The sequence below is a fragment of the Lipomyces chichibuensis genome, assembly GCF_038497645.1.
Source record: "Lipomyces chichibuensis strain CBS 12929 unplaced genomic scaffold V1513scaffold_106, whole genome shotgun sequence".
In the NCBI taxonomy this organism is placed as follows: Eukaryota; Fungi; Ascomycota; class Lipomycetes; order Lipomycetales; family Lipomycetaceae; genus Lipomyces; species Lipomyces chichibuensis.
In genome coordinates, this window is record NW_027117558.1 from 1174 (window position 1) to 13247 (window position 12074).

The 12074-nt window shown below is 44.3% G+C and overlaps 3 protein-coding genes across 3 annotated transcripts; 2 read left to right on the top strand and 1 right to left on the bottom strand.

Moving 5' to 3' along the window:
• The first annotated feature begins 3919 nt into the window (after window positions 1-3919).
• V1513DRAFT_455369 (Cupredoxin) lies at window positions 3920-5696 on the top strand. Its single transcript, XM_066899487.1, has 5 exons — window positions 3920-4289; window positions 4338-4549; window positions 4606-4760; window positions 4813-5182; window positions 5243-5696. The coding sequence occupies exons 1-5, from the start codon at window positions 4067-4069 to the stop codon at window positions 5552-5554; spliced, it is 1272 nt and encodes a 423-aa protein (XP_066750314.1). The 5' UTR covers window positions 3920-4066; the 3' UTR covers window positions 5555-5696.
• A 1947-nt stretch (window positions 5697-7643) lies between these two features.
• Window positions 7644-9076, top strand: V1513DRAFT_455372 (Ccc1 family). The gene has a single exon (XM_066899488.1). The coding sequence runs from the start codon at window positions 7929-7931 to the stop codon at window positions 8715-8717; it is 789 nt and encodes a 262-aa protein (XP_066750315.1). The 5' UTR covers window positions 7644-7928; the 3' UTR covers window positions 8718-9076.
• Window positions 9077-9317: 241 nt separating this feature from the next.
• On the bottom strand, window positions 9318-11721 carry V1513DRAFT_467499 (glycoside hydrolase superfamily). Its single transcript, XM_066900113.1, has 5 exons — window positions 11020-11721; window positions 10833-10962; window positions 10357-10774; window positions 9959-10300; window positions 9318-9910 (listed from the first exon to the last, which is right to left on the bottom strand). The coding sequence occupies exons 1-5, from the start codon at window positions 11359-11361 to the stop codon at window positions 9406-9408; spliced, it is 1737 nt and encodes a 578-aa protein (XP_066750316.1). The 5' UTR covers window positions 11362-11721; the 3' UTR covers window positions 9318-9405.
• Between the last annotated feature and the right edge of the window lie 353 nt (window positions 11722-12074).

A 12074-nucleotide genomic window follows, 5' to 3' on the forward strand; every position in this document is an offset into this window, starting at 1 on the left:
ACACCGACTTATAATGCTCATGTGCAGCCTGTATTCAACCAAGATGAACGAGGATATGACCTTGGAGGCCCAGTTTCAACAGCTATACCATATCAGGGATCACCTCGAAGTTGCCGGCCAAACTATCGATGAACTTCGGTCTCTCACATCGTTTTATAGCGATGCATTTCCCTCGCTTCTCACCGCACAGAATATGCCGATGAGTGACGTTTTCAAGGCGCTCACTCATTTTCGACTCCAGCGCGTGGCCTTGACGGAAGGATCGACTGATTCAGCCTACAATGTGTCAGTCAAGACGGATCACAAGCCTTCGACCAAGTGGAAGAAATTACAAGGAAGGAAGAAAAAGCTCGAGGCTAAGAAGCACTTGATGCTTCCAAACGGCACACAAGCATTAGCTCACACGGGCACGCTCCTCAGCGAGCAAGTCCGTACACTTCAAAAGGCAAATGAAACATTAAGCAACAGCCAGCGTGCAAAAAAAAGCACACGTATCAGTCTTGAAGGATCGCTTTCTCTACAAGATGGGCAAGACCTGATCGCACAAAATAACCTTGTTGAGCAGCTGGAGCGGGAAGGGTGAGCAGGTAGTCGGACGAAGAGGACAGATCCAGGTCAACGGCGCTACAGTAAGTGACGTAAGCCCGGACATAATGCCCGGATTTGCGAGGGGGTAAATAGTAGTGCGCAGCAAAAGGATTGTGGACCTAAAGATACTGCCGGCCAGATACAACTAGGCAGTCGGGAAATTGTCTAAATATATGGCAAATGCAGTCCTGTTACAGCACAATTCCTCTAACGACCTGTGGAATTGATGAGCGGGCATTAAGAGCTCGCTAACAATTGGTGTGCATGCGCGAGATTTACCAGATTTGCAGACCAAATCACAGAATTTACCTTAAAAAATTTGCTGCAAAGCCCATGAATTCGATAGCTGGAATGCGCGAAAAGGTTTACGGGAAGTCACCCAATGCTGGGCAGGGGCGAGTTGGTGTTTGGGGGAGGCGTGGGGGTTGGGTGGGGGGCGTCATTTTCTAAAGGGATAATATCAAAAATGCGAATGAAAAGTTTGGTAACTTAATATCAAAAATGTTAAGTTTGGTGGGTGCAGAAAAGGGTACGGTTGGTACGACGCCCGATCGTTACCAATCTCTTCATAACATTTTTAACATTATCTCTCTTCTTATTGGATACTTACTGACTGCGCGCCTTCAGGGTTTTCACAGCACAAGCCGTACTGCACCAATAAGGCGATGAGTTGAACCTGCACTAGTTACTGCGCACGAATACTCACTGTGATTAAGGAACTGTGACTCATTGACCAATGTTTCAGAGGTGCTCGACGTTGAAGTACTTACCGGCAAGGTGTAATTTCTTGCTGCGGAACGCTGTACTAACAGGGAAATGGACAAATGCTGCCTATAGATATAGATGGAAACAAAAATCATATACAGATCGGCTCTGCCAGAGTTGTGCCAGTCACGAGAATATTACATCTTTGTATATGTGCTGAAGGACAACCTCTAACTAGGTCACGGAGGAAACAGTCTCATCTCGTTATCAATCTACTTGTGGAATAATAGCCCACTGTAGACGGGATATACCGGATATATACAGGATACACGGATACAGGATTGAGAATATAAAAGGGCCCAGGAGAACCCAGTATAGGGATCGGCACGGATAGACGGATAACGGATATATCCGTGGATATCCGTCGTGGATACGGATATGGATACGGATATGGATACGGATATGGATATGAATATACACGGATATGGATACGGATACGGATAAGACAAGACTGATTAGTCATATCCATGGATATATCCACGGATATCCACGGATACCACTGACTAAGGGCCTGTTTTTGGAGTTACGGAGTCCTGATTGCCGTCACGTATCAAGCACTTCATTCTCACTTCATTCTCACTTAATTCCCACTTCTATTTGCTGAATACGTCTCCAAATTGTTATCACGTGACTCACAATGACATTTTTGGATTAGGTTCCATTTTCCTCAGCCTAGTTCTTTGCAATGATTTTAATATAAATAGACCCATATTTGAGTTTTTATAATTAAAAAATATAATTATTAACATAGCCATTCACTGTTATCATACGATTGCACGACTGAGCAAAGGCTTATAATCGCGTGATCTATCCGTGGATACTACGGATACGGATATGGATAAAGCCAATATATCTGGATACGGATACGGATATGGATACGGATATTTTACCTGGATATGGATACGGATATGGATAAGGAAATTTGGCCTGGATATTATCCCGTGCCGATCCCTAACCCAGTAGTTAGTAATAGAATAGTAACAAGATCTAAGATTGCAACACTACTCCTTACAAAAGCATTGAGCTGGACGGCTGAAAGGGGCTAACTTGGCTTGAAACTGTGAATTATTGAAGCACGTTGTCTGAGCACGTGATTACATGCATAATATTCGAATTATTCGCCGAATAACGAATATTATTCGCACTGTTTAGGACTTGCTAATAAAAGGCCGAATATTATTCGCAGTATTTGGGACTTGCGAATAGCGAATACGAATATTGCCGATTACTGCAAATATATGTATTCGGAACAGCCCATTATCGTATCATATGGTATAAGGCTCCCATACTACTTCACACACTGGCGCCACAATTTAAGTCGTCGTAGCGCAGATTATCCAAGTTTGGATGATCAGTCGATCCAGGCGGAGTAAGCGCGTGTGAGAAATATACGATAGATCTGAAAAAGGCCATAGCGAACTACTGTGGACGGTGAGATGCGGGACGAGACTCTGGACTCAATTGATGACCAATCTCATCGATATTCAGGTCTATATATATGTACAGAACACCTGAACTTGAGGCAAGATAAGAAAACTCCTAAGAGCTCCACGCTTGCCCACCACTACTGCTGAATATACTTTACTACATTTGGCTACCTAAAAACACACAGAACTCAAGATCAGAGCTCATGGTTTTTTAATGCGGAATCACGGCACCGCCGATAACCAGATCGGGAAGGGAGCGGAGATTGACCAATCTGCAGCAACATAATCGTAAGAATTAGCCAATCTCCAGTGACCAATGGCCAACAAAGTGGAGAACCGAGCTCCAACAACCTGGAAGTGGAGACTGGCCTATTTCTGGCATTGCAGATTTCCAACAAGTACGTCTGCTGAACGAAGATAGAGGTCAAAGAGTGAGTTGATTGAATCACGGAAAGATGATTCTCCTCGGCGGACCTAATTTGTCCTCGCAGCTCTACAGTGTTGATTGTAATTGTAATGATCACTTTTTTCACGTAAAACCTGCAATCAAATCATCTTCATTGCAGTAGTATCTGTATATCTGACGATTAATTGTTGTCTAAAGTCACGCTGCTCGGATATAGCAGAACAGAGTCTCTGCTCAATTGAAGTTCCTGAGGCCGAGTCTCAGCATAAGCCACTTCCTGACGTCATAACGAGGAATCTACGCCCTAGTAGAAACGGTCCGGAAGGCTTCTGCGGCTGCCAGCAACGACACGCAGCTTTGTAATCACAATTATCGCGTTGCTGATTGGCTATGGCTAAGCTTCCCAGCGACCGCACGGCACACCGACCCCGCCGGTCGCTGGGGAGCGGCCAAACCGTGCAGCTTGCGCCGCTCCGCACGCGGCCATCGTGGTATATGTTATGCACTCGGCGATAAGAGTCCATGCTACCGACAAATCTGCTTCGCTCCGGCGATGTCAGAGTAGCTTCCATAGCATCATTTCGCCGATATTATTGGATACCAGGGAGATGGGTGCGATATTTTTGCCCGAATAAGTAAAAGCAAGAGCTGATTGGTTATTGTCAGCCTGACATCCATGATGTATTGGCCATCAGCACTCAATCCGAAGTCCGCTTATGTCGTCGGGTTTTCATGGACATCGATGAATCTACTGTAAATAGGACAGAATTGTGTGTGTATAAATATATGTATATGATCCGGATCAATCGTCGAGTCAAGTTATCTCCCCTTGCGATCCACTGTCAACTACTGATTCGCGTCACACGAAGTTATTGTAAACATGCATGTATTATCGATCGCTATCGTAGCAGCTTTTGCAGCCTTTTCTGAAGCCGCTGCACTGAGTGAAAGGAAGGAGATGGTTTCGCCCCTGGCTGCCACGTGCCTGTCGGAGATGAACGGGATTCTTCCATCGGTCATTCCACCTGGTTTCAACTTCTCAGGAAATGTAAGGCGATATTACATGGCAGCGGAGATCGATACGTGGGATTATGCTCCAACTGGTATGTAATCTAATATTTTAGCTCCTACTTATTTCTAATTGAATTCAGGCCATGACAACTGGCTTGGTGTACCTCTCAACGAATCCTTCCGCGCCTATAACCGAGGATATGTTGCATCTAAAACCAACCTTGGAACCAAATTTGATAAAGCATTGTTTAAGGGTTATACGGATGCCTCTTTCACTCGATATACAGAACAACCTGCTTATGCGGGGTTCCAGGGCCCTATATTGAGAGCTGAGGTTAATGATATGATTGAGGTAGGTTTACAGAGTCGTTGTTTGCGAAGTACAGATATACTGACTAGTGCGTGAAGATTGTGCTTGTTAATAAGATGCCGGACTTTTATGTTAGCTTACACTCAATGGGTCTGTTTTATTTGAAGTCTAGTGAAGGATCTCTCTATCCGAATGGTGGTCCTATTGCTCAAGGAGACGTTATTGCGCCAGGTGGCTGCGCCGTTTATAAATGGTACTGGATGACTTCTTGAGTGTGTAAGCGTGGAAAGCTAACAATTGCATAGGCTTGTCGGACCGGGATCTGTGCCCGATGCTGGGCTGAATAGCAAGCTATTCAGTTATCACTCTTACATCAGCATGTATCAGGACCAAGACGCGGGTTTGAGCGGGCCCGTAATCATCTATAACCAAGGGATGATGGAAAAAGTCATGGGTGCCAATCGAGAATTTGTCGTGCTATACTCAGATAATCAGGAGTGGAATTCATTCTTGGCTCTGCAAAATGTTAAAAAGTATCTGCCGGGTTTCAAAGCGAAAAATTTGACTTCGGAATATCCCATACCGGGATCTGCGAATAAGAGCTATTGGTACCCACCAATGATCAATACTCCCAAGACAAATATAGACAGCACAGTAGCAGCAAATTTCTTCCCTGTAAGTTTGATTGTCCGGGTTGGCATCATAATGAGCATGGACTAATATGGTTCTTTGCAGATGAACGGTTACGTCTTTGCGAATGGTCCGCCATTTGAAATGTGCCTTGGAGATTCTGCTATCTGGTATCTATGGAATGCCGGATTTGATCAGCACGCAGTTCATTGGCATGGTCACAACGTTGTGAACAACGGTCGTCTGACGGCTGTGGTCCCTATTGCAGGAGGCCAGATGACGACTACTACAATGACAGCTGCCAATCCAGGCAAGTGGCAAATGATTTGCCATTTTACTGATCACATGGCAGGTGGTATGGAGGCTTATTATACGGTACAGACGAAGTGTACTCTACCGCCATTGAGCAAGAAGTGATGAAATCGATAGTGATGACGTCCGAATACTTATGTTCTTATTTATGTCTTTCAGTGTTAAAAGGAAATATGAGTTTTGCAAAAAGATAGGAATATGTTGTATTTAAATAATAAACAAATCTTTATTCGTGTGCAGCCTAAAAGAGTTCCAAATTGTTGAAGTTCTGGGATCATAATTAGGCGAGACTTTATTTAAATTGACTGTACGAACGGGATCTTTGGTCCCCAAAATTTGGCTGCTTTTTCTAGGCGAACCCTGGTTTTTCGACGTCTGCACCTCAATAAAAGTATAAATCCTACACAAAATTTTCTGCCCCTGTTCTATAGTTCACATCGTCATTCAGTCTTCTATATACTTCTGACACGAGCCCGACTATGGACCCAATGGAAGCTATGACGAACACCGACTACCTACCGATGAGATGCATGAGGCACTCTGGAAAAACTATATGAGCACGTTCCGACTTGGCATGGCAAACTGATGGAGGAGGGTTCAAGGCAGACGTGCGGACTCAGACTGTTGAAGCTCTGAGAAGAGTGTACAAGATGGCGAGAGGAATCCTCTTGCCGAAACAAATGGACGTGGTCCAAGGAAACATGGAAGAACTGGAAGATTTTGGCAGGAACATCGGGGTTTGGATTTATCGCAGTACAAAACACAGAAAGGCTTTCCGCCACGACAAATATATCAGAACTTAATCCAAATGGCGGACACCGTCAGTTTGAGAAGACTGAATTGCATACAATCACAAGGCAACAAGTGTACAACGTCTGGGGTGTCAATTACTAGAAAAGATTGGGAAAGGGGATGCCGCAAACGACTTTAGGTCCCCACAGCTGCTGATTGGAGAGCAAGACGGCTAACCAGCTGATTGAAGGACTCCAAGAGCCTGGTGTTTCGTTGGCGTAAAAGGCCATATAAAAAGCGGAAAGTTGATATCGCACAAGCTGTTTCCGGTATGGTCGAGGAACTGCGCCGCTCTCGTGAGGCAAAGCAGTATCAAAAGACAGTCCAGGAAACAGCAATTGATATCTTGTATAGAGACTATGAGACTAGGCATATTCTCGAGTCTGAAAGCATAGCCCGTATATTTGTTGTAAAATAGCCAATGATTATTGTGAAGGCTGATGGCACGCAGATGGCGCTTTGGCCACTGGCGTCGTCAGATAAGTCGAAGCATTCATGTAGTGTAGTTAGTTGTTTTTGAATTTAGTGCTCTGAATCCCCTCTCTTTTTACGACAATATTTATGAGGCTTAAAGCAGTCTACCTATGCTGAATTGAAGAAGAGCGTTTAGTACTTCATGAAAGCACCGGCTAACAGTCTCCGTAGAGTGAAAGAACCTCTCCTGCACAGCGCGCTCTCATTTATGGTCCAAAGGAACATTACCAGCTTCTAATCATACGAGATGCAAAGACAAGAGAAATGAGGAGGAGGCAGCTATTCAGGACGCGTGCAATGAAATGATTGAGAGTGTTTTGTTCGCGGCGCGTTCAATGATTTGTGTAATAATAATAACTACTGTAGTCGATTGCAACCGGCGCTAACGCACGACTGCATCTATAGTACATCACATGATGCCCACAAATCTCGCTAGATGTAACTCAGAGTAACACCAAATCCCTCTCCTTATTCACATTCGTCCACCACGTGCATAGCTGACTGCTTCATTCGGATCTTCAGGGTTCATTGATGTCGATCGTCTATTCTTCGGCAGTGATGCAATATTGTAGTGTTAGTGTAGTGCAATACATACCAGGTAACCTTGACTTCTTTGGTCTCAACCTAAACCCACTAATGCCGGACTTAGGCATCTATATTCTTTCAGGTTCCAATTTATCGTACTTATCCAATGAAGTCGTAGTGGCTGGTAACTGCAGAGGTCGAAACATTTCTTTTCGAAGATAGATTAGAGCCGCACGCTAGGACGCTGCACACGCCACAGTCTAAAAAGATGTTGTTGGGAGCTGAACAGAACTAGATGACAAACACACTCATTCTGATTGGTGGACAGACTTCCCACTATCCCCGGATTACATTATTATATCATTGTCATGTAGGACCCTAACAAGCTAATGACAAATACAGTGTTTCTTATTGGCTGATTGACGATCAGGAGGTGGTTCGGACGATGGCAACACTCGGCAATCTGAGCTTGAAGCCTATGTCTCGATAGCGATAGTAACAAATCGCACCGCCGTCAGCCAATGCCATATGAGATTGCGTTCAACGATGACATTAGTAACAATTGACTTTTAGCCCCTTTGACCTGTACTATCTAGCTCGCCTTGAACGAGCTATTTCGCGAAAATGTCTGAAGAGCATAAATCTGTTGGAGGGCCTCCTTTCTGTGTCAAGCAATTAGCTAGTTGTTATGACTGAGAAGACCCATAATATTGTCGTTACCTCTTCCACAATGTCTGATCCTGCATCTCTCGAGGAAGGCAAAACAAGAGTCCAGCATATCGAAAACCATTCAACGCAGCCGCGACTATTGAGTGACATGATCATTGGCTTTAGCGACGGTCTTACAGTCCCATTCGCCTTGACGGCAGGAATGTCGTCACTCGGATCTACCAGACTCGTTGTCATGTCTGGTCTGGCCGAGTTGTTTTCCGGTGCAATATCTATGGGCCTAGGAGGATACCTTGGCAACAAATCAGAAATTGAATTCTACAGACGAGAGAGGCATAGAGAACAGATGGAAGTAGATCTATTTCCTGAGAAAGAAAAGGAGGAAATTTATGACATATTTGCTGAATATGAGATTGAGAGGGAAGCTTCCCGAGGAGTTGTCGAATCACTGGCGCGGAGAAAAGAGCTGTGGGTTGACTTCATGATGAAATTTGAGCTGGAGCTCATGAAGCCTGAAGATAACCGGGTCTGGGTCAGTGCTATTACTATTGGTCTTTCATACATGATAAGCGGTATTTTTCCTATGATTCCTTATTTTATCATGAAAGACGCCACTAAGGCATTGTTCGTGTCTATTGGCATTACCGCTTTCATGCTACTTGCATTCGGAGTAATCAAGAGTTACATGGTAGCGACATCTCGAAGACAGATCGTTGTAGGTGCTATTGAGACGCTGATAGTTGGAGCCGCAGCCGCAGCAGTCAGCTACGGGATGGTCCGTGGGTTAGATCATGCCACCAACCTCTAGGTGGCCAATTAGCAACATGTGTTACCTCACCAGCAGTCACATATTTAGTCATTACTATGCATCGGAAAGTGGACGATTGGAGTTGTCAATTTGCACAATGTATTACGGAGTGAACCTACAAACGGTATTAGGGATTTAGCGTCGCATTTTCGATTCCGTTGGCGGAAGATAGACATTGACATGCTCTGCTTTCTATTCCGTGTGCATTTTTTATAGATCTATTAAAGATTGTCGAAATCACGCCATAGTTTAAAATATGTTTTAAAATTTATGAAAGTAGGCACAGTGAGCATTGCAATTAGCTGGCTAAAAACGCAAGATGCAGCACTCGCGACTAGTCGTTAATGGAATAAACGTCTTACTCATTTTTTCACAAAAAATTCTTAAACTCCGGCAGTACCACTACAGTGGCGCACGTGAGGCTTTGGCCCCAACCCATCCCCATCAATCAAGAATTACTGCAAAAATACGGTCGACTTTTGACAATTCTGTATGAAGAGGTGGCCGAGATTCAGAATCAGAAAATGACTAAGAAAGTGGACCTGAGGTAACCGCCGCTGAAATGTAGATAAGTTGATGGGATCTATGAAAAGCATTTCAGTAGCCATTTGCCTATTTATAGATGATTCTATGTTATTCGATTACAAAATTCTCGATATTCCTTCAACACAGGTTTTGAACGCCCTCCTCAATTATTCAGAATATACATAAATGCCTCATATGGATGCAAGACCATTTCTGCTTGTAGTTCCTTTACGTCTCCATAGTTGGACAGCATAATCTTTCCGGCCTTGCAAAACTCTTGAGGAACGGTCCAAATAACCGTAGAGTCACTAAATGAAGTCACGATCAGAGCTACTTCCGATCCAAAACTTCGCTTATATGCACAGACTTTCTCATTTACCGCGTCGACCAATTCGAATTTGCCGTAGACCAGTACATCCTTGTACGCCCGTCGCAGATCGAAAATCGAACGCCAATAGGCAAACACACTAAAAGGATCATTGACCTGCGCCGCAGCATTCCATTCCTTATAGTCTTCATTCACATCTATCCAGGGTTGCACGGTGCTAAAGCCTGCGAAGCTACTGGAATCCCATTGGAATGGAAGACGGGCATGATCGCGTGCTTTCTTCTGAAACTCCCTCATTGCAATATCCATGGCATCCTGAGAGGCACCATCATGGAGTAGCCTTCATCATCATTAGCCACGGTCACAAAAAATCTCTTTCTGTACTCACTGTTTATGATAGTTGACCGTCTCTAAATCTTTGTATTTCTCGATTGGCCAAAATTTAGGCATGTTAACCAGACCAAGCTCTTCACCTTGGTACAGGAAAAGAGTTCCACTCTGAAAGCCAATGAATGTAGCCAACATCTTCGCCCCTACGCTGCGTATCTCAGGCTTGTAATTCAAGAACCTCTCCAGAGAACGGCCGGAATCATGATTTTCCAGAAATAATGCATTCCAGCCGTCATTCTCCTGCATGAATACCTGCCATTTGTTTGAAATGTCTTTGAATTGTCGTGGAGTCCACTTGTTTGGCGAATATTTTCCGCCGAGACCCATGTCAATGTCAGTACTATCGCTGATGTCAATAACAAGGGACGTAGAACCATTTCTAACATATTATCTCACAGTTCAAATTGGAAGATCATATTTAATTCATTCCTGTCGAAGCCCACGACCTTTATAATCTCGTTGGGATCAAATACGTGAGCCATTTCACCGACACTAAAAGCGTTATATTCCTTCAAAATCTTGCCAACATCGCCGAGATATTCGTGCAGACGAGGTCCCATTGCATAATACATTGTACCAGGTTGATACTTCGACGAAGGTACTGTAACAGGAGCATCCGGGAAAACTGGATCTTTGCTAATAAAGTTGATCGCATCCATTCTGAAACCATCGACGCCTTTATCTAGCCAGAAACGCATGACTTCGTAAACCTCTTGACGGACTTTAGGATTTTCCCAATTCAGATCCGGTTGTTCAGTCGCAAATAGATGGAAATAGTATTCGTCACTTTTTTCGTCGTACTTCCACACGCTTCCTGTATGCTTTCGTTAGAAGTCTTGCGAGGAATGTTACGGTTGCACTGAGTAGCTGACCTGAAAATGCTGAAAGCCAGTTGTTGGGTGGAAGTTTTTCGCCATTCGCACCAATCCTTGGCTTTTTCCATATATAATAATCTCGATACGGACTGTCTTTGGACGACAAAGCAGATTTGAACCATTCATGCTATAAGGTTGTCTGGTTAGCAATATCTAGCTAATTCAATTTCCAGATAAGACTGACCTTATCAGATGTATGGTTGACAACCATATCCATTATCAGCTTCATTCCCCTTGCATGGAGACTCTCAATCAACTGATCAATATCAGTCATAGTTCCATACTGGGGGTCGATGTCCCTGTAGTCAGAGATATCATATCCCATGTCAACTTTGGGAGACTTGTAACACGGACATATCCAGACTAGATCCACTCCTAGGCTCTTGATGTAATCCAGTTTGGAATTTATCCCCGGAATATCACCTATACCATCACCATTTGAGTCCTTGAATGATGCAGGATAGATTTGGTACACGATGGCTTCCTTCCACCACGCCCGGTGTACTCCGTTTGCAGCATCAGCCATGATGATTGTAACCTATGATCGGGACTCTGCATCCGAATTAAGGGACAAGGACCATAATTAATGGGGAAACGGCGACCATTTCCCCGCAATTTCAGTCGGATAGATTTCGGACAAACCTATCTGATCCATGAGATCAGCATACTTGGACGGTACAGTGACTGACCACCATCCGTTCATACACCAAATGATTTATGGGGGTATGGGGTAAGTTAATCGGAAATGGGGCATCAGGGAACTGTGGAGTGCGCCAGTGGTTAGGTGAACTAAAAGGATACAATAGTTGGTCACAATCACCCATCATCAGCAGGGCCCTTTTAGTCTCGGGAAATCATCGGCTTTATTGTATCCAAGGGAGTCATGTTCCCACTACATATAATTTGGGGTAGAAACTTCGAGCGAGCCAGGTTACCGGCCTTACGTCGGAAAATATTCGGACAATTGCACGCATCTTGAGGTTAGGGTTATATAGACAGAATGGTATGGTGCATCCAGGTTAGTCCTAGGATAACCCTAGACCACCGAATAACAGTTGTAAGCAGCTTCCTTGAACCACTGCCAGCAACGACAACGACAATGACAATGACAACGACGGTCAACGTCTGCCGAACCTCGGCGGTTGCCCACCGCTATAGACCCGCATCCACCAAAATATCCACGCAATGTTGCGAGCCGCGTTCACATCTCTGTTCCAAACTGTATGACACTTGTTGCAG

Coding starts and splice junctions, on each gene's coding strand:
- V1513DRAFT_467499 (XM_066900113.1), bottom strand. CDS start 11,361: ATGGCTGATGCTGCAAACGGAGTACACCGGGCGTGGTGGAAGGAAGCC. Junction 10,963..11,019: donor TCAACCATACATCTGATAAG/GTCAGTCTTATC, acceptor ACAACCTTATAG/CATGAATGGTTCAAATCTGC. Junction 10,301..10,356: donor ATGATCTTCCAATTTGAACT/GTGAGATAATAT, acceptor CATCAGCGATAG/TACTGACATTGACATGGGTC.
- V1513DRAFT_455369 (XM_066899487.1), top strand. CDS start 4,067: ATGCATGTATTATCGATCGCTATCGTAGCAGCTTTTGCAGCCTTTTCT. Junction 4,290..4,337: donor GTGGGATTATGCTCCAACTG/GTATGTAATCTA, acceptor AATTGAATTCAG/GCCATGACAACTGGCTTGGT. Junction 5,183..5,242: donor TAGCAGCAAATTTCTTCCCT/GTAAGTTTGATT, acceptor GGTTCTTTGCAG/ATGAACGGTTACGTCTTTGC.
- V1513DRAFT_455372 (XM_066899488.1), top strand. CDS start 7,929: ATGACTGAGAAGACCCATAATATTGTCGTTACCTCTTCCACAATGTCT.